The 23,007-nt window shown below is 36.0% G+C and overlaps 2 protein-coding genes across 12 annotated transcripts in view; one reads left to right on the top strand and one right to left on the bottom strand.

Annotated features, from left to right (window-relative positions):
- The window catches only part of LOC105218336 (uncharacterized), a 54,677-nt gene extending 43,360 nt beyond the window's left edge, over positions 1 to 11,317 (top strand). For 5 of the 9 annotated variants that reach the window (XR_008472155.1, XR_008472148.1, XR_008472151.1 and 2 more), the window contains 2 exons: positions 42 to 375; positions 7,003 to 11,317. The gene's annotated coding sequence lies outside the window, so the exon portion shown is untranslated. Of the gene's footprint in view, positions 1 to 41; positions 376 to 5,731; positions 6,119 to 7,002 lie in introns of those variants that run through there. The other 4 variants (XR_008472150.1, XR_008472149.1, XR_008472153.1 and 1 more) reach the window with 4 other exon arrangements.
- The window catches only part of LOC105218335 (calcium/calmodulin-dependent protein kinase type 1), a 33,770-nt gene continuing 17,014 nt past the window's right edge, over positions 6,252 to 23,007 (bottom strand). For all 3 annotated transcript variants that reach the window (XM_011193872.3, XM_011193871.3, XM_054235444.1), the window contains 6 exons: positions 21,067 to 21,141; positions 14,829 to 14,967; positions 10,539 to 10,803; positions 10,300 to 10,426; positions 6,717 to 6,804; positions 6,252 to 6,643 (listed from right to left, as the gene is read on the bottom strand). In XM_011193872.3, coding sequence (XP_011192174.1) covers positions 6,284 to 6,643; positions 6,717 to 6,804; positions 10,300 to 10,426; positions 10,539 to 10,803; positions 14,829 to 14,967; positions 21,067 to 21,141 — 1,054 coding nt within the window. In that variant the 3' untranslated portion in view covers positions 6,252 to 6,283. The remainder of the gene's footprint in view (positions 6,644 to 6,716; positions 6,805 to 10,299; positions 10,427 to 10,538; positions 10,804 to 14,828; positions 14,968 to 21,066; positions 21,142 to 23,007) is intronic.

The raw sequence follows: 23,007 nt of genomic DNA on the forward strand, positions 1-23,007 counted from the left end.
TTAGAGAATGAGGGATTACACAAATTATATTGTTTTATAAGTGAGGTTGGCCTGCTAACTGCTACTGGAGAGTGGCGGAGATGGACTCTGGCTGATATTAGCCTATATGTCTCATGAGGATGAGATGGAACCATCCCCCCATGTTGCTAAGAAGGGCCCTAGAGGAGGCGGATAAAGCCTGCTACTGGAGAGTGGCGGAGATGGACTCTGGCTGATATTAGCCTATATGTCTCATAAGGATGAGATGGAACCATCCCCCCATGTTGCTAAGAAGGGCCCTAGAGGAGGCGGATAAAGCCGGAATCAGGGTCTTCACAGGATGTGACGCGAACTCGCGACATCAAATCTGGGGCAGCTCGGATACAAATAAAAGGGGTGAGTCACTTTTTGAGTTCATCGTAGATGTAGATCTTTTTGTCTGTAATAGGGGAAACACCCCTACCTTTGTGACTGCGGACATGGAGGAGGTCCTAGACCTCCCCTTGCCTCAAACACGATTGGACCTATGATCTCAGGCTGGTGGGTTCTAGAGGACCACTCTTTCTGGGATCATAGATACATTGCTTTTTGTCTTGATGAAGAAATTCCGCCCAGCAAAAGCTATAAGAAATTTAGGACTGGGAACTTTACGGTGGGAGACTCCGACTTGTTCTACCAGATGCGCCGGAGCGGGGATCTCTGCTCACGACGGATGCAGTGGGTGAATATGTCAGAATCTTTAGTTCCGCGTGTAATTATGCCTTGGAGAGCTCCTATCCAATGGTAACACCAAAAGGCAGAGGGAAACCTTCTGGTGGACTTCGGAGCTCTCTGAAATTAAGGCATCTAGCAGAAGGCTATTTAATAAAGCTCGCAGAAGCGGGTCTGCAGGTGACTGGATATTGTATAAGAGTGGACTCACGATTTACAAGTCCGAGATTAAGAAGGCTAAAACGTCCTCCTGGAGAGCCTTTTATCAAAAGGTCGAAGGATGTCGATAATCTTCTAGGTTTAGGACAATTCTCGCAAAGAAACCCGTCCCTTTGGGGTACGTCAAAGACGGCAATGAAAGGTGGACTCTGAGCAGCGAGGAAACCCTCAAGCTGCTCCTTGACGCTCACTTTCCGAGCAATCCCTCCCCTGATGGAGCGCACCTTGGAGTGCTCCTTACTGACCACGCAGCCTTTCCAGACCTTTTGAGTGAGCGGAATCTCGTATGGGCGATAAACTCATTTAAACCATTCAAGTCCCCTGGGCTGGATGGTATCATACCAGCGCAGCTGCAGCATGCCATCAAAACATCATGCAGCTGGTTGGCCCCTATCTATGCGAACTGCATTAGATTGGGCCACATTCCGGGGTCCTCTTTCTTATTGAAAACGTTGGCGAGGTTGATTGATCGGTACATCAGGGGAGGGATACCAGTAGATCTTTTATCAAGCGCGCAGCACGCTTACTGTAAAGGCAGGTCATTAGACACCGCCTTACACACTGTGGTTACTTGGATATAAAATTCTATCGCACAAAAACACTTTGCCGTGGGAACCTTTCTCGATATCGAGGGGGCTTTCAATAATGTTCTTATCTTGTTTTCAGCCTGTGCTGCGAAAGAACGATCGTGACGGACTGGGGTAGCGCGCATGTACATCGTGCTGTTAAAAGGGAACCCCCAAGGAGAAGTTCTCTCGCCTCTTCTCTGGATCATGGTCGTTAACGACCTGCTAGAGAAGCTTGCAGAGAGGGTCTGCCGGGTGGTAGCCTACGCTGCCGATGTAGCACTCATGGTCGAGGGGAAATTCCTAGGTACTGTGTATGAACTTACACAAAGTTATCTTGGCGTGGTAACTAAATGGGGTGCGGAATGTGGCCTTTCAGTAAATCCAAGCAAAACCGAAATGGTTCTGTTAACAAGGTGGTACAAGATTCCATAAGCGCCCTTGCCATTGATGGGCAGAACTTGTCTCGGTCCAGCGGATAGAGTGAAGTACCTAGGGCTCATCCTGGATAGAGAGCTCTCATGGAAAGCTAATATAGAGGAGAGAGCTAAGAAGGCCTCGGTTGCCTTATATTGTTGCAGAGGCGCCATCGGAAAAAGATGGGGTCTCTCACCTAAGGTGGTTCTCTGGCTATATGAAACTATAGTCAAGCCGATTATGTTATATGGGATACTCGTGTGGTGGAAGTCTCTGGAAAAGGCTTCACTAGCCAATATACTAGTAAGTGTTCAACGAGCGTAAGTATGAGTGTCGCCCTCCGAACAACACCAGCCTTGGCACTTAACGCCTTGTCCGCGAAAGCGTCCGTCAACCTTAGTTTCAGGCTTCCCGATTACTGCAGCGTTTTTCAAGCGGAAGTGGCTGCTATTAAAGCAGAGACGGATATACTGCTTCAAAGCGCAACAACCTTTAGGAAGGTGGCGATCCACTCGGATAGTAGAGCGGCGATACTAGCCCTGAGTTCATTGACCATGCGGCATCGTTATACTTTTCAATTAGATTAGCCTGGGTTCTTGGCCACTGCGGAATCGCGGGAAATTGTAAGGCTGATGAGCTTGCAAGGTCAGGAACGACGGGCCCACTATTAGAAGCAGGAATCATGTAGGAGCTCCATTTCCCTACGTCGGTCTGCTATTGGACAGATGGGCTTCGGCTGAGCTGGGTAGGTGCTGGTCAGTTACCAACACATGCTTAGTCGCAAGATCCTTCTGGCCTAAGGTACACCGCGGTAGGTCTACTGAACTTTTCGCCATCTGTAAACCTTACCTCTCCTTAGTCGTAGGGGTTCTTACTGGCCATTGCCTTATTGGGATACACGCTGTAAGGTTAAAAATTATACCGGATGCTAGCTGTAGAAGCTGCATGGAGGAGGGTGAGGTGGAATCGTCTCATCACTTTCTTCTGGAATGTCCCGCATTTGCGAGATCAAGAAAGAGATGTCTTGGATCTAACTTTTTTAGAACAGGCTCACGAAATAGCGAATATAGAAATTAAAAATCTCTACAGATTTGTAGTAGGTTCAGGGCGCTTTGTCGACTCCTAATTGTTAATCTAGGGGGGAACCAGGCTTCACAAAGGACTATATTTCAAAGTCTACGTGTGTTTTCCCTTTGGGAAACAGCCTTACAACCTAACCTAACCTAACCTAGGTTGGCCTGACTATCTGCATTTGTAGAAAGGACATAGGCAACTTTGATGATATACATGTGTATGTATACTGAAATTTAAGAACAATACTATTTAATATGAAAACAGGTGTCCTCACACGACCTAACACAAATGGAGAGAAATTCTAAAATGTTATCAATTTTTTGGTACGATACAGCATCATTCCTTCGATGTGCAACTATTACGCTTTAGTTACTTTTAGAATAATCGCCCCTATTCCCGTTGTCGTTATCGTTTTAAAACGACTTAAGAACGCCTATTTGGCATTCCTGTTGGCGTTAACGACATTTATCGAAAAAAAATTGAGATTCCCCAATTTGAAACGACTATAGAAACGACATAGAAACAGTCGTTTTTGGTCGTTGCTATAATTGTGAGCGACGTAGAAACGACGCGGTTGTTTGAAGGAATATTTGAAGTGAAGATGAAAATTCCAAATCGGAAACAGTTTAAAATTTTAATTTCTGAAGTGGAAAAATATCCTGCATATGCCAAGCACTTTAGAAAAGGGATAAATCCTTTAAATTTCGATTTTTTGGGAGGGATATTTTTTTCTCAAAAAAAAAATAAATAAATCCATTCCACAGCCATCTCGCGTCGGAAATTGTTGGCATTAATAAAATTGCATTTTTATATCTAAGAATATATTTAAGATATGAAAGATCTTAAAATTCAAAACGAAGAAAATAATAGTACTCCAACAAGAGAAGGAGTTAATAAACAGATACCCATGTCTCCTTTGGCTGGTCCATTAGTTAGAGTAGTTGGATTAGCCAGAAGCAAGGAGCATGAGACGCTGGAAGTATAACATATTTTAGAAGAAAGTTTAAAGGACGCAGATGTCACCACTACTTCTTTTAAAAAATCAAATAAAGATGGAAGGCTAACATTGTTGTACGGAAGTACAATAATTACAGTGATTACGTTGTTTAGAGTCAATATAGAATAGCACAAAATCCATTAAGGACTGCTTTAAAAATGTGTCTCGTTGCATAAGAAAAATATTTTTATATGGGAAAAGAGCTCCTTAAAGTATACTATATAAAATATGTAGACAAATTTCGATAACTTTTCTTAGGCGTTACGATATACTTCAAGAATACCAATTTAGGAACGAAACGACGATAAGAACGACAACGACTTAGAAACGACTATTAAAACGACAACGACAACGGGAATAGGGCCGAACATGTGAGAGAACAAACAAAAATTACAAATTTGCTTTTCTATAGGACACAATGACCCGACTAAAACAATGGTACATACTGTGCTATTATATACCAAATCTTAAACAGTTCACATAAGAATGGTTGTCGAGATATGTCGAAGATTGGGTCGGATTGCAATCAAAAGAAAAATTATAGGATTTAGTATGAAAGTAAGGGATCTCATGACTTCAAAAAATCGATTTTAATTTTATTTAAGTATTTCTAGAATTTTTTTCCAAAAATCTAAAGTTGACTCGACGTTCTAGAAGGTCTAGAAATTTATTGTACATATCTCAGAGCGCTTACATTCTATTAGTTAAATTATTTCTTCAATTTAAAATTATGAATTATTTTTTGAATACAAGATTGTTTTTCGCAATTTCTTAATTTTTTCTTTTTTTTTGTTGACAACTCCTACATTTATTTAAACCATCTTAAACAGGGTTGTTGTGGTATCTGATAATTGTCGGAATTAGAATTCAAACCAACAAAAATTTCCGGTTGATGTCATGAATTCTCATATTATTAGTTTGATATTCGAATCAGAAATTGTATTGGGAATTGATTGGTTTAACTATCTGAAACAAATCAATAGCCTTAGAGCTGACAAATTTGAAATATTATGTTCAAATTTATTTTGATTTGCCGTTAATTCAGAAGAGATCTTAGAAATATCTAACTTTTTACATAAAAGTAAAACAATATACTATATGGACACTTAAAATCAGAATTGGTTTGCCATTCTCACATTCAGCAAATCTTTGTTTGGATTTCACAACACTCCTGAACATATATTTTAACAAGAATTTGCATTAATAAAAATTTAACTTAATAAATTCACAAATCAAAACTGACGGTAAATACTGATACAGCGGCGACGTGTGTGACGTGCTATTGTCATTAGCCCCTGTCGCCATGATAACTAACAGTTTGCCAAATGTGAGTTTACACATTTAAAACAAACTCGTAACAATCTCAGTAGTAGAAATGATTGAATTTCACTGCTGTTCGACTTTTCTTACTGACTCATAGTTACTTACCTTAAGTAAAGCGTATTGTGGCAAAGAAATCAAGTAAAATATATATGTATATATTATAAATTTTAAATTTTCTTCTTTGAGCTGCAGAGTGTTCTAATGAACATTTTTGGAATAAATTTCACCACCGGAATTTGGGTTGGTATATTTAATTACTAGGGTGTCGTAATCGCTGTCAATTGAATGCCTCCAATCATTATTGTGATTATCTTTTAATTCTGCTATTTCTAAATAAAAAAAGTTTGCACTGACGACCTCAGAGAAATATATTGAATTTGTACTCATCTCTATTCTGTTGCTAACAACTTTGTCCTTTTTTCAATTGTACCAAAAATTACTATAGAAATCATATCCAACTGGGGCTCTCATGACTGTATAATGGCTATCTACGTTACATACGCTGGAGCGTTAAGAGACTTGTTTTTCCTAGACATTTGCTAGAGATATCCATTCATCCATCCGCGCAAAAAATGTCCACTAATAATGACCCGGTATTTTGTATGTGTTAATTAAATGTTATATGTATTTGTAAGATTTCTTCAACACTCATAATTACAATAAAGATTTAAAATAGAGGTTTTTTATTGCGCATATAACTTCAAATTTGTTGCAATTTTTTTTGTTTTTCAAATAAAACTGTCAAGTATTAATTCACTCGTGTGTTTTCAAAAGTTTAATTTACTAACGCCTTAAATATGGTTAAAGAAAATTATATCGCTTCTATTTAACATATTATATGGAAGTTTCGGAGCGTATATGGTCAGACTAAAACTAAATACCATACATATTTATACAAAGCATATTAAAAAAAAGTATTACTAGGAATTATTATCTTTAAAAGACATCAAGTCCGTTATAACTGATTGTGTTTTTTTTTCATTAATTTGTGCAAGGCTTATATATTTGATTCACTGCCATTTACACAAGCAGTGGTGCTACTTTTACAGCTATTACTTTCCATTGGTCGGTTATCTTTGCACTCTTTGACATTTGTTGCATTGCATTCAGTTGAGTCCTCATGCTGGCCTGATTTCGAACAGCTGCTGTTGGTACTTGAGTTCACATTATTTAGGGAAATTGCGCCCTCAGTATTACTGCTGCTAAGACTTTCAGTCGTATCCGAAGCGCCAACGCTACTGCTACTAACTACACTCTCCGTGGCTAACATGTTACTCTTACTACTACCGCCGCCACTGTTACTGCTCAGTGCCATGCGCTGCATTTGGCGTATAACGGTTGCCGCATAATAGGCTTGCTGAAATGAATGGGCGAGTTGGAAAATATACGTATTGGTACACGAACGAAAAAACTACGCAGTTTTTACTTACTTTCCATCGAGATTTTGCGAAGTTCTTTTTAAGTTGCTCGGACACGGTACCATGAATATTCTTGTTGCTCGCAGCATTACCAGAAATCCTGCAAAGGAAACAATAAAAATTTGGTTAGATATGTTTCTGCATCTATAGGACTTTGTATTATTATTTCTGATCGAACAAATTATTTTAAATAAAGAACTGTATCAAATTAATTTACAAATACTAACAAAGCTTATTAAAAGCTAACTATTTTTTTTATAACTTTAAACTTTGCCATGAAATCATGTGGATTTCCCAGGACCTGTGGAAGCAGAAAGTGGAGAAATATCCTTTGGTGCGACGAAACAAAAATAAATTTGTTTAGTGAAAGAAGTCTACGTCGCCCATAAAGAAAGGATTTATCTTTTTAGCATGACTTCTTCAATGGACAGTATGACCTGCGACTCATTTGGTATGTCTAAAAAAATAAGTAAGCCAAACCGGAATGATGGTGGATATATTGGCTATTAACTAGGTAATGTTAAATATATAACAAAACATTTGTATCATAATTTATTTTTCCCAATTAAATATCTCATCAAAAGTGTATCTATTATTTTGAACAGGTGTGTATCTCCATCCCTTATTCATTGATATGACTTTGCTGTTACAATAACTTTCCGTGTTAATCAAGGTCAATTATTATACAAGCGCCAGTTTTAAACGACGAATCTACCGCGTCCAGCACGCAGTGAAGGAAATATAGCGGCCGTAGCTGATAGTGTACACGAAAACCGTGGAGAGTCGATTCGGCGCCGTTCGCAGCTACTCGCACTGACGAATGAAACGACTTGGCGCAATTTACGTCGAGCTCTCAAGTCTAAGAAGACAACCTCGCTTTGAAGCAAAACAACACGTATGTCATCGAAACGCGTCATCGAAAATTGGACACAACGGATGGGCCAGCTAAGACGTAGCCGCGAAACACATTTAAAAAATTAATGCCAAAGAATGTTGTTTCAAATGATAAATGATTTGGCAATCGCTTAAGATATTTCCTTTGATCTGACGATTTGGAGACATTTCAGACTAATCTTACGCAGTTGATTACAGAACAATGCTGTGGACGTCATAGACGCACCCGGTGGAACCTTTTCTTCTTTCACTCATTTTGGCAACCATAGGATCGCAAAATAGTATTGTACTGCCCATTGCAACATCTACAACTGCGAGCAGCTTTATGTGGCCTGTTCACACCTTGGAAAGTCTACTGATCGACTTGTATACCGAATATACGGGTCAAATTGTGAGGAGCAAAGCGATACAACGACATACAATGGTCTTTATTATCTATAGTGGCTCACAGCAAAGTGATGCAAGCGTACAATAAATACTAAAGCAAGTATTACTTGAAAACTAAATACACTTTCGAAAAAATTTAAATACCAATTAACAGCGGCAGATATACACATAAAATTTATGCTTAAAAAAAATCAAATTTTACAGTTTTTTATTTATCTACAACAAAAACAAACGACAGTATAATATTGAACCTCACAGCGAAAATGATGCAGTAACAAAAAAAAAACAAATACATTGAAACTTTAACAACAATTTTAGGTCGATTAGTACTTTGTGGGATGCCCCTTACTATCTATAACTGCTTTCATTCGTTCCAGCATTGATTCTACCAATTAATTTGTATAGTTTGGAGCAATTTTATTCGTCCAGGGCGTTTTTTAAGTACTCTTTTGTATTTTCGCATGTCTCGTTCAAAAACTGACCACAGAGTCTCTACTGCATTCAAATCTGAAGATTGCTCTGGTGTTTGTACTATGTGGACAGGTCCAAATTAGCCAACTTTGCAGAACTCCCGAATTTGTGTTTCGGATCTTTATTTTGATAGTACCGAAAATTATCAAGAGTATTTAATTTTGTAGTAAATTTCGTTTCAAAATGTCCAGATACACACTCGTGTACATAGTATAATCAATAAATTCCAAATTCCCAACACCAGAAGACGACATACATCCCACACAATTACATGACCTCCACCATGTTTTACAGTACTACGTAGATTATGAGCAGGGATGGGCACATCCACAATCAAACGAGTATCACAAAATGAGATTGTGTTAGTGTGCTTACTGTGGTACCAAACGAATCAGCAATCAAAAATATTCAGTCTGCTTGCAGAGGTTGAGCGAGCAGGTCTATGCCGCACGGTTGTACAATGCGAATATACGCACGTGCTAATGAATGTAAAAATTAATAATAATTTATATATAATATAAATTATAGTAAAATTGGATAATATAATAATTTAAAAAAGTAATTTAGTGCTAATTTATAATGAAAAGATTGTTTTCATTCCATACGTAAAATATACAACTCCGTCCGCAACGACCTGCACAGTCAACTGCTGATTGCAGACTGATTTTATCGTCGTTTATTTATCGTATTGTCCCATCGTAGGTGCTCGTTTTACGCTCTTCGCTTGTGCGTGTTAGTGACAATCGGTGTGTGTACATATACGATCACTTACGCTCTTTTAGCACCTGCTAAGACTTTGCCCATGCCTGATTATGAGGTTGTAGCTCAGCAATTGCTTTTATCCATACATATCTATTTCTATCCGATCTAAACATGTTGAAATTACTCTCATCTGCAAAATGTACGGTATTCCAGAAGTTTGCAGGCTTATATAACTGTTCGTTTGCAACCTTCAACCTTGTACTTCAAGTTTTAACATTGATGTATGGTTTATTTCGGGATGTGCGGCCATTGAAATGAGCTCCTCTGAGCATTCTTATTGTGGTTTGGGAATAACAGTCCTTTCCAATAATTTTTTCCACTTCGTTGTTTAAAGCTGGAGCACTTAAATGAGGATTTTCTCGTATTTTCCGTACAATACAACGGGAATAACTAACGTTAAATATTTTATTATGAGTTCATCTTTTTTTATTTGCAACACGATTTTCACGAACATTACGTTAAATGATATACCGAATAGTTTCTTGACTCAGTTTTACCATTTAGGCGACTTTGTGTTGACTTTTTCCCTCTTTATACACTTCAATACTTGTTTCGAGGCCCATTTTGAAATATACTTTACAAATGACAAACTAAAATGTCAAAACTATTAAATATTATTCCAGGATAGCTCACATTTATAACAGTATTTACTTTTCATTCGAAAATCGACGCCGAGCTGTCGCCGCTAACTGTGCATCATTTTGGCTCTGAGCTTGTACTTCAGTATACGAACATGTTTTTACTTACCGCTTGTAAAATATAAATAATTTTTGCGTTTTATTCTATTTATAATACAAGATTAAATATATATGTACCTACTAATCAATAAATGAGTAAACCTTTTTAATTTCGAAATACAAACATGATTTTTCATTTCGTTGCTGCATCATTTTAGCTGAGCCACTGTTTAAGTAAACGTTTTTTTTTTCTTTCATAATGGATCGGCACCTTTAACAATATCTTTATGTAATATTACGACTTTTCGATTTGTTATCTTACCTTATGTTATCAAGATGTTTGAAATATATTAGGATTATAGCAACTTAATACACCTCACTTCAACATAAACTTATTTACTTACCAAGGATGGGCCAATGCTTGTTTACAGGTGTAGCGCTTATCCACGTTTACACACATTAAGTTTTGAATAAAGTTCTTAGCAGATTCGCTTATTTCATCCCAGTATGGTGAGTCAAACTCGAATTCACCTAATGAAATACAATATTATACAGACATTATTAAATAAAAAGATACTGTCGACAACTTTCGACGCTAGTAAAGAATAATATAATAAATGAAAATGAAATATTTTAAACAAACCTTTTAAGATTTGTGCAAATAGATTTGCATCATTTTCATCATAGAATGGTGGATAACCACAGAGTAATATATAAGATATAACGCCTATGCTCCATACATCAACTGCTTTTCCATATGGCTTTTGTGCCAAAACTTCCGGCGCTACGTAACCTGGTGTGCCGCAAGCTGTTGCCATAATACCAGAGTCTTCCATCTTCGACAATCCAAAATCACTAATCATTATTTTGCTGTCATTATTAGGACTGTAGTAAAGCAGATTCTCTGGCTGTAATGAATACAAAAAACCTGTGAATTGTTATAAATTAATTAAACGGCTAACAGCCGAGTGGTGAATAAAATATATTTGCTGCATTAAGGGGATCGTTCAATATGACGGCTTGTTTTTTCAGTTTTTTTTCTACGGTAAGTAAATAGTTAGTTAGTTTCGACAGTATAAATATAAATTTTAAGCTAAAAATATTGTGTAGAACATGAGTTACCGGCGGATTGGCTTATTACAAAATGCATAGACAAAATTTTGCTCTTTTGATAGATATTTAAAAAATGCGAATTTTGGGAATTTTTTTGATAAATAAATTTTTGATTGATAACAATAAGCCTAGTTGTCATCGAGGTCATCTAATGGGAGACCCGTGAAAGTTGCTGTTTCGATAGGGTCGGACCAAAGGGAAATGGGTGTTAGATGAGTTGGGTTTGTTTGGCATACAAAGAGGTGACTACTATCATGCGGGGACTCATTTCACTGCATCCAGGTGACCATAACGGTGCTGCGTAGTTGACGACCGACTGGACGATAGCCTTGTAATTGACCAGCAACGTTTCTATCTCCTTTCACCAAGTGCTACCGGCTAGCGACTTGCGGATCTGCACTTTGGTCATTGTCGCGGTCGTGTGCGAAGTGAAGGAGTACAGACTGCGAAAGGTAACACCTAAAATCGTGGGGTTATTCACGATCGCTATTGGTATATTATCGACGTAAATGTTAAGGTTTAGTCTGTACTCCTTCCTCCAGTTGGTAAAAAGGGTCATCGTGGAATTGGCGGGAGCGAGTGCCAGGCTCCTCGCAGAAGGAAGCGAGGAAGTTCAAAGAGGTAGTCGTTCACTTAAGTTTTAAGTTTTTTCTTATTCCCGTCCTGCTTTATGGTGCAGTTGTGTGGACGATGTCGACAACGGACTAGACGACACTAGGAGTTTTCGAGAGAGAGGCTTTGCGAAAAATGTATGGACATTTGAACATTGGCAACGGCGAATACCGCAGACGATGAAACGATGAGTGACGACATTGACATAGTTCAGCGTATAAAAAACAGCAGCTACATTGGCTAGGTCCTGTTGTTCGAATGGACGAAACCACTCCAGTTTTGAAAGTTCGATTCAATGCAGTATCCGCTTGGAGAAGCAATGGAAGAACCTCCACTTCCTTGGAGATCCATTGTTTTGATAGTGTTCAAAGCGCTTATTTTTTCCTACAAGTATTCAAAGTGTGACAAGTCAACGAAAAAAAGCAAAGCTACCATAAGTATACATATATCTCCGTTAAAATATAAACATATTGCCTCGTTTGTAGGCAACGATAGCTTAGTAAAGCCCAACACAAATTTTTTTCGTTTCGTAACCCCCGAAGCAAAAATCACCGATGATCATAATGCAGCTTATATGTGATGGATGGCGGATACGCCTATTACGTTGCAAATTAACATAAATATTAAATAAGAGTATGGCCATTTAAAAACTAAGCGCAACAGAAGAGCACAAGCTAATACTATTCAAACATAAAAAACGAACGATGAAACCATTTATGGCACATGCATATGCATAAATCCGTATTCAAGCACTGCAAATATTTGTTATTAGTAATGTTAAAACAAATAAAATTTTAGTTACACTGAGCGAAATATAAAAATTATCAGACAAAATTTTGTACAAAAAAAAACGCAAAAGTTTTTAAAGAAAGTATTGTATAAAACAAAACAAAAATAAATTAAAAAAAAAAATTGTAAATAAAATTACCTTAAATATTATAAATGTAACTGCCGTTTTGAAGTGCTCACAACTAAAAAATAGGAAAAGTAATAAGAATATTAAAAAAAGTAATTGACGATTTAGACACTAAAAATCAATTGTGGAAAAAATATAATTATTTCACAAATTGGCACAATATTATGAAAACGAATTATAACACAGATGTTATTTTAACGAAATAAATGCAACGCTGCATTACTTTCACACACTCCTCATGTAGAGGAAACCAAAACCACAGCACATTTTGAAATTCAAAAACACTAACAATGCCGATTTTAAAGCGAGAACCAGTCTATGATAACGAATATACGAAACACAAAAAGAGGCATATGGGGATACTCCATACATATATAATTAAGAAAACTTGCTTAAGCCGTTTTAGCTGTTCCAGCACCCAGACAGGAACAGACGAATGACATCATTGGTTCCGATGCGAACAGTAGACACAGTCGGGAGAGCTTCTACATAAATTGCAGAGATGAGTAGGAATTCCTAAATATAGGGCTAATACTTGGAGAGCTTGCTGCGTAAACGTAAAGGGCTGTCAGGAAACCTCAAGATTTAGACGCATCCATGCTAAGAATCCCACTTGGAATGTGTGCGAAATAAAGCTGGTGACTGGACTTCGAGAGGAGAGGAGTCGGTTAAGCTGAAGAAATCAATCAATGGAAAGCCTGGCATCCCATGTGGAACTTCAGGAGCGCTGTACAGCCTTCTTGGACCTTCTGTACGAGCACCCCCTCAACTGAACGTTAAATTCGTTTAACTATTTCAAGTCTCCACGACCAGTGGGTGTTATACATGCGCAGTTCCAACGAGGTGTCATGAAGCTGGTTGACCACAAACTACGTGAACTGCGTCAGATTGGGCCACATCTCAATTTCTTAGAAAAGGCTAGGTCTCATTTATTGAGTCACCAGTCGACAAAAAAATGTTTGCCAAGTCGTACAAGCTTTTCAAAGAAGCACGAGAAGACGTGAATGACGGCGCTCGCCCTGGATGTCCCAGTAAATCGACAACCGATGAAAATGTGGAGAAAGTGAAGAAAACTGCTAAAAATTACTTGTCATGAGCCAATCAATATGCCTACAACTTCTCCAATAGTGATTTAGTGATTCGAGGTTGCTCTCGACCATAATCAGATTGGTCACCATATTCTGCGGTCACCATAATTGTAGCAATAACACATTCTTTGAAGTGAGAATTCGATTAATTACATAAACTGCAAAAGCTCGCTATCTTTGGGCTCTGCTCGCCTGTCAAAAATTCTACATGTGAATCCAACAACAAAGTTATCTAATTGAATTCGTGCAGGAGAGTATGCGGATACGTCATTAAAAATGCTATAGCCGCTTGCTGAGTGCTGCCAAATTTTGTTTTACATATATAGACTAGACTTTTACAATGGTAAAAACAACTCAAAGGACAAATTTTAGACAAAAATGACAATACAAATATATATTTTTGTTGTTTTTACTTTGAAATACATTTTAATTTATTAAATAAAACGTAAGGCATAGACGCAACGCAAAACAACGGGATACAAAAATATTTTTATGCAGACTTTTCCACCTGAATTACAGGATAGTGCGTTCTATTGGCTTCCTTATAACACTTAACCAATCGATGACAGCTATAGACACATTGAAGGACGAAACAGATATATGAAGTTATTGCAAACAAGGGAAGCAGTACACTTTATTTAAAATATTTTCCATTTTATCCTAATAAGTCTAATATTGATACTCGCTAAAAATAATAGTTTAAAATAAGTTATTTTTCTTCCAAAAATTAATTACTTTAAGTGCGTCTATTCACGTGACCAAAAAAAATATGGAAACTGCTCTAAGAAAATATTTTACAAAAAAAAAAAAAAACAATTTCGTTAATTTGTTAAATCTTCTGAATATTATCTCAGAAATATTATTAAATAACCATGGCTTTCGCATATCAACTACTATTTAATTGTATGCAATATAAAAGTTCTAAGCTGAATACTATTGTAAGTACGGACCTATTGACGAGGAGTTATATAACGATTATATAAAAATTTAACAAATAAAATAAGCATATTCTAAGTACTTGAGCATTTTTGTTGAATCTGTATATTTTATAAAATACCATACTAATTTTCAATTGCAAATAACGAGAGTATTGTATCCTAAATCTATTGATAAATTGGAAACGCGTAACATAAATAGATTTGTCCATGTTCATGTTTGTCCATAAATAAAAGGTGTCATGTTAGTATGAAAATTACATGCTTACCTTTAAATCTCTGTGTACAACACCTTGTTCATGCATATAGTCAACAGCTTCTAGAATTTGTCGTATAAGATCTGATGCATCTTTTTCGGTATAGGAACCTTTTTCGACAATTCGGTCAAATAGTTCTCCACCAGTTACCCTGAAAGAAAAGAAATAATTTGTTGTATAAAGGCAATGAATATCAAATGTGAGTAATTTATAAAATCTTTCATATAATCCATTAGAAAGCGCAAATAATTATTGAAAGATATCTGCGAAGCAAACTCCACCGATTAAGCAGCGATTGCTTGCAATGTCTTTTGGCAACTATTCTTAAAATACTCCGAGGAATATCCCATTGGAGTCCTCGAGAAATGTCGGATGTGTTGAGTAGGTTGAGGCCTCCTCAGTGTCTGAACTAGTGGAGAGACAATCAAAATGAAATACTCTAGAAGAGCTTAACCATTAAAAGCCTGATAACTTCCATTCCAAATTAAATTCAAAATTATGATATGTATTATAATTGCCAGTTACAAACAACATTTGTTCTACGATTTTTCTTAATAATTATTATTTTTGGCTTTACAGCGTATATTCCTTAGAGGAATCAGTAGGTGTTCATTAAAGAAATACATTTTAAATATTGATTTTTACAAAAAATACCTCTTATCGCGGGTCGGGGAAAATATTTAAAACACCAAGCTTGACTGAGAACTATTTCATTCCAGTTTTATTTTCATTTTGTCACTGCTTAACCCTCTCATGCCCGAATTAAAATGTGCGGAGCTTTCATTTTTTTTAGTACAGATATATATTAGACTTAACTAAAATATGAAGTGATAAAAATTTCAAAGTCCTATATATCCTGGTTCATTAGTTACAGGATGTTGCTTATAGGCAAAAAATAAATTATTATAAATAAACTAAACACTTTTCTCATGAATTTTTTGTTTTTAATGACTCTATAATCTTTACTTATTTATATAGTTCACTTTGTTTTAAAATAAATCAATTATTTTTATGTTTTTGAACACTTTTGTAAAACTACTTTAGGATAACTTTTTTCCCGAAACCGATTTTGATAATTCCACTCTGCGGAAAATGCATACTGAATGAATACGTGCACAGCTCATAACAGAAAATGTTACTGGAAGCTTGCACAGCACATTAGTCTACATAATTGAAAAAACCGGTGGTCAAAAAAATTTAAATAACAAGATTTAGAAGCCGGTAAGTTCAATGTTGCCTATAGGCAACATTGGGAATGAAAGGGTTAATTACAATTTTTGAATACATCTTAAGAACTAATTATATGTGTATGTGTGTATGTTTATATGTATATTTTATATGTTGCACGATAAGGGGTTATTTCAAATGAGCACACTTTTATTAATAGTTGAGTGCATGCGTGTTGCATAAAGATGCATGCGTGCCTCATATAAGTGTATGTGTGTTGCATGTATGCGTGCAACATATAATGTATGTTTGTTCCATATTAATGCATATATGTTGATGTGGTTTCTTTTATATGCAATGATTTTCACATTTGTATGAGCAAGTCTTATATTGCAATTTCGTAACCATTGCATTTGATATTTAGTGGACTGTATATTCTTTTCATTTAACTTATTGCTTACATGTGTATTTTTATATATTAATGTACTTGTGTCATAAATATAATGTTCTACATATAATTCAATCTTAATGTAATAAATAATTCATGTTCATATATTTATGAACATTTTGCCAGGTCCTAAAGTTTTAACTTCACTTCTATATTATGGTTTATATATATTCTGTGTTATTTACCATACTCGTAATAAACGATTATACAAATTTCATGTTCATATATTTATGAACATTCACATTTGATTGATATGTGGCCATCGTGCTCCATCTTTAAAAACCACTGGACTCTCATGTTAGTCATTTGAAAGTACAAAATTTTCCTTGAAATTATTATTTTTTGATGCACTCTTACTCAAGTCAAAATGCAAATGACTACAAAGCTCATAAGTGGCGACTAAACTAGTTAAGGGATATATTAAAGCAACATTTCGCGTAATGTAATATTTAAGATGTAAGGAAAGGCTAAGTTTGGGTGTAACCGAACATTTTATACTCTCGCAATTTATTGAGATAGTTTTATTAAGATAACACACAATTTGATCCATATATTGGGCATAAAGTCCAATAGAATAACGAAAATCATTATTATAGTATGCGGGCTGAGGTATTTTCTGAACCGATTTCTGATCCACCGATCACACCCAGGTACATTATATCACTTAATTTAATATTTTACATATTAACCGATGTATAAGGTGTTAAGCCCATCGTAGTTTTGAAAACCCCATAATTAGGTATATGGGAGTTAGGGTAAGTTATGACATTATTAGAAGAAAAAAATACCCCCCCCCCCCCCTTTAAATTAAAATATCTGAAAGATTTACCGATATTTTCGGTGAAAAATTACCTTAGGCACTGAGTTCTTCATGTTCGATATCCGGGCCATTGAAAAGTGAGTAAACGCACTTTTGGTAACTTTCAACCTAACCTTTGTATGGGAGGTGGGCGTTGTTATTATCTGATTTTACCAATTCTTTATGGTGTTTAATGGGATACGTAAGGGAAGTCAGTGCAGAAAGTTTGATTTATATAGCCTTAATGTATTTGAGAGATATATAAAAAAAAAAACAATTTTGGGGTGGGGTCAGGCCCACTTCTCCAAAAAATTACATACAAATTGGCCCCTGCCTAGTGCGATCCCTTATGCCTTAATAACTTTATGTATGGCTTAGTTATGACACTTTATAGGGTTTCGGTTTTCGCCATTTTTTGGGCGTGGCAAAGGTCCGCTTTCCATTTTCAATACGAACCTCTTTAGGGTGCCAAGGAATATGTGTACCATTTTTCATTAAGATATCTCAATTTTTATTTAAGTTATCGCTTGCACGGACAGACATCCGGATCAACTCCACTCTTCATCCTGATCATTTATATATCTGTGTCGTTTTACCATAACATCTTAAGTCTTAAAATTGAGTTTTGAGATATTGGCGATTTCCTTTAAAATCTATTGTGTTGAAATTTAATGAGTTATTTTTAATCAAAGAAAAAGTAAAAAAATTTCTTAAGACATTATATGCCGATTTTGAAAAAAATTTTAGTAAGAAGTATGTTTTATTCGTTGTTTTGTACATAAGATATTTAAAAAAACGAAAAGTTAAGAAAAATCAAATCTTAATTTGACTTAAGATATTTTGTCAAAATGAATACTTCAGTTGGATAATACTTAAGTTGACATAAGAGCTTTTGCTAAAACTGAAACAAATAACTCATTGAATAAGATTTTTGTATTTGTTTATTTTTAAAACAAAAAATTTATTCATAACAAAAATATACAGCTTCATGTATTGTTTCTTAAATCATATTAATAAGTTCAACTCATAGTACGAAAAATCTGGTTTCAAAGCAAATTAAAGCATTAATTATGCATTAGTTTCATCAGCTTATGTAAGATCTGGATGACAATCTAACTGCTCTTCTGTTGCTAAGTTTATTTAAAATGGCTTATAGACTTCATCCACAAGAGGTAACATATCTAAAAGATCTTGTTTTTTTTTGTGCAAATTTTTATTGGTGCGTCGTAGCATATTTTTAAATCTGTCATTCTCACGCAGTTTATTCCTCGTTTAGATATGTTTATCAATTTAAAAGGTTCTTCTTCATTTAAGGATTTTTTAAAATAAACATTTCCAGTTTCTTTGGTATATCTTAGCCATTTAATGTCGATCCAGCTTCTTTGATGCATGTGCAAAGTCATATATGTTCGACTGTGCCATTTCATTAACAACAAATTTTTTTGTTACGCCAATTGTTCTGATAAACTGGTACCAATCACGGGGATGGTGAATTTTGGTTGAAGTTAGTTTTTTTCATTTTTCTATCAAAGCATGGTCGCTATCACACTCCATATGAGTATGACCAGGGACCAAGAATTTATGATCTATAATGTCTACATTATTTTTAAATTGCATAAAAATTGCAAACATAGTTGCAATGAATGAATTTTTATTTTGTCCTGGACATGAATCACTGTATAAAACAACGTGCTTTGCATTGGTATTTAATGTTAATAAATGATCAAACACGCACGATGCTATTTCATTACCCCCTCTTTTTGCTATTGCTTCATGCCACATAGCAAGATTAAAGGTCCACAAAGGCCTTTTGTAAAAAGAAAGTGAGGTTCTTAATAATGGTGTAGGAAGACACTGATGTAGGTCAAAACACAACACTTTAGGTGTAGCATCAGCTAAAGCTCTCTGCTTATAATTTTTTTTAGCATCATAAGCTTTTTCTGCTAAATTTACATGTTTAGATTGCTCTAGTTGTAAAGAGTCCAATTCCTCGGGTTTAGCAACTTGTATTTTGCATTGGAGCAAATCACACTTATGACAAGTTTCAATTTTATGTTTTTTAAATTTCAAGTTGAGTGTGCTAAACAATTGCGAAAATTTTTAAATTGAAACGGAATAAGCGTATTTTTCACAATAGAGACGATGCATTTCATTCACAGATAAATCACTTGGCAAATAACGTTTTGATGTGTCCCTTCGAGTATAATGCGACTCATACGATGGGAAGCTTTTAATAAAATCTAAAATTTCATTCTCTTTTGCGATAGAAAGTTTTTTAGCGCATTTATGTTTTCCACGTCCATCGCCGATTACACGCCCATCAAGTTTTGCACTCACAACCATTTTTATAGATTGTTCTGTCTCGGATAATGTGAATGTAAAGCATTTTTTGCACACTGCGATTTTATTACTACCAACTTCCCGGAAATAATTGTTTGTATAAGGTCTTATCCTTGGTTTGAAGTCATGTTTAGCCTTTTTCACTGTTTTTGTTTCTTCAACTTCAATTAAGCCACCAAGAAATGTTTTGCGTAAATTGTTTGAGCCTAGTTTCCAGTACTGTGTGTGAATATTTTTCTGTTTCCACTTTATTTGCAACACTTATAGAGTTTTCCTAATATTAACTTTTTATTAAAATCACTTTATAAATACAATCACTATAAAACTTACATCATTATTTTCGGAACTGGAACTTGCTGCAGAACATCCACTTATATTAAAATTTGGATCAATAATGGAATCATCACTATCGAAATCTACATTGCTTATATTATTCAATAAATCACTTTCCATTTTTGAAGTTATTAGCACAACGACTTGTTTTCAACTGATCGCTTATGTGCGCAATAATGCGTTGTGAGCACGCATCCAAACAAACTTATATTGAGTTAAAATGCCGTTATGTTCGAAGCGAATTATTGCATAACATTTTAAGTAGACTTAAAGTGTTTTGCAAAATGTAAAAATTTCTCTCTTTGAATATTCGAGTTTTTTTCAAACAACTTATGTCCATTTAAGTGAAGAAATTATAAGAATATAAGTTTAACATATTAGCGTAAGAGGACATAAGATGTTTCATTGAATACATATTTTTTTTAATATTAATAGAGCTTCAGTTGACATAAGTTTAAATGAAGAAACTTTTAACAACCAATAAAGCATCTCATAAAATTTAAGATTACTTAAGATGTTTTAATGTATGTAATATTTTCAAAAATAAAGATAAGAAAAATACAAAAGGCGATAACTTTCTTTAAAATTGGAATTTTTTAAATCGGATTGTACACAAATATGGACTATGAATAGGAGAACTAGAACATGACCTTTACTCGATTTAGACTTAAGTCGACTTAAGATGTTATGGTAAAACGACACAGATATAATATATATAACCCCACATCCACCTCTTTCATTTCTGGGTGATGCATACAACCATCATGTGAATGAAACTCTAATACTCGGTGCAACATGTTGCGAGAGTATAAAAATTGATGCTGATACATGAAAAATTTACAAAAATAGCGATTGGTTCCCGCCAGCCGTTTTAGGGTTAGTTAAGAGATTATCAAGAGGATTCAGTACCTTGATCAAATGCGATACACAGATATATCAAACAGATACACAAAACAAATACAACTAGCTTCAGTTGCATTAACCGCGTGGCAACAGATCAGCCTGATTTGTTCTCATTCAGGAGTCATTGAGTCTTCATTAAGGGCGTATTTGCGATCTGAGGGCACCGACCAGAACGTACCAGAAATACCCAGTGACAAGATAATATTATAAGATTTCCGTAATTTCAAGCAAGTTTAAATAAGTAAAAATGTTACACTTACAATTCCATAACCAGGTAAACTTTCCACTTATCTTCAAATGTTTCCAAGAGCTGCACGATATTTGGATGTGCTAATCTAAAATAAAAAAAGCAATATTTACATTACTATTATCATTTAGTATAAAATTACTTCTAAATAAGTTATTAATATTAAATCTGAATTTTTGTCACTATGTTAAGTTAAATTTGCGTTTCAGCTGCACTGTTTTGTGATTTCAACGGTTGCTTTTATTTGGCTTTCGCTAAATAAATCTTATAATTCCAAATTAATTCAGACGCAATAAATGTTATAATAAAAATATGTACCCAAAGCCAAGGGAATTTGCTCAAATAGTTAGCTGCTCAAAGAAAATTTTTGGAAATACAATAAATTGCCACAAAACTCCGAAAATAGGAGTAAAAACTCAAAACCAGTGGGAACCGTTTGTGACCTTTTCTGCTCTTAAGAAGCAGTATTAGCAATCAGACGTGGATGCTTCAACCGTGGAATCAAAAAAAGTTTAAAGCTAAAGTCGAAGGTCCTTTCTTACCAAAGTCAGTAAAAAAAATCAAAATTTGACTGTGCGCATTGGTCAGCTAGTAAGTGGCGAAACATTCTTAAGTCAAATTAAACCAAAGTGCACATATTCAACTCTGATCAAGGCACTCGTTCTGTGCGAAAGCCGCCCAATACCGAATTCCTTCCACAATAAACTATAAAGCTGTTCTCCTTTCTCTTCTGGAAGAGGTTGTTGTTGTTGTAACGATTATCTATCCCTGCTGGAACGGAAAGCATAAATCCAGTTGTCGTCGAGGTCATCTAATGAGAGGCACAGGAAACATGCTGTTTCGACGGGGTCGGACCAAAGGGAAAGGGGTGTTAGATGAGTAGGGTTCGATGGGCATGCAAAAAGGTGGTTATTGTCATGCGGGGACTGTTTGCATGCAGGACATGTATTTTGTATGTCGGGGTTCAGTCTGGATGATTAGAAGTTTAACCTGCTACAATAACCAGATCACCAGGTCACTCTGGTTTCACGCGACAACTCGAGCTATTCGTCTGCTAATGGGGGTGGTTTGGTTCCAAGGACGCCATTCACTGGAAGGAAGTCAAGGAAGGTGTTAATAGCTCCACTGTGAATGGCGTTAAGAGCGTGTCTGTGCAGTATAAATTGTCGGCTAAAATAGCTCACGCACCTCTCCGGGTACGAGGAGGCATGGCTACCGAATTGAATTTCAACCCGGTCGTCATGTCTCCTCGGGTTTGACAGGGATTTGACGGTTGACCAGAGCTTGCTCACACCAGTGGAAAGATTGCAGGACTTCAAGTGCTCTACCAATTTCGTCCGCTTATAGTTGTTTTCCAGTTGTCGAATCTCCAAATTGAGATCCCTTATGCGGGGATCACAGGGATCGACCTGGCGTAAGGAGTCACGCTCATTTGCTAAAACTGCCGCTTCAGCCGGGAAATTCGGGCGCATGTTTGCAAGTCTTCCAGCTGGTATGAAGCGAGCAGTAGCAGCGGTGATAACCTTGCGGAATTGACGTTCGCCAACAATTCTGTCCTTAGGAATGGGTAGGGTGGCGAAGGCATTCTCGGTGAATTCTGTGAAGTCATCCTAGTTAGCTTTATTAAAGTTAACATAGGTTCGGTTGTCCACAGAAAAGGTTTTTCAATCGAGATAATTATGGGCAGATGATCTGATGCAAGAGTTAGCATAGGTCAGCAGGTTATGCAGTTTACCGCTAGCAATGGTGATGTCATAATTCTGGTGGGGGCTTCGTCATTCATTTTGCAGAATGTCGAATCGTCTATCTGTTCTGACAGGCAAGAATGCCAACGATCGTGGTGAGCATTAAAGTCGCCTAGCACCAATCGGTTTTCACCATGAAGTAGCGCACTAATATTCGGGTGATATCATGATGGACAACTTGTCGTTGGGGATATATATATTAAAAATTT

The sequence above is a fragment of the Zeugodacus cucurbitae genome, chromosome X, assembly GCF_028554725.1.
Source record: "Zeugodacus cucurbitae isolate PBARC_wt_2022May chromosome X, idZeuCucr1.2, whole genome shotgun sequence".
Classification (NCBI taxonomy): Eukaryota; Metazoa; Arthropoda; class Insecta; order Diptera; family Tephritidae; genus Zeugodacus; species Zeugodacus cucurbitae.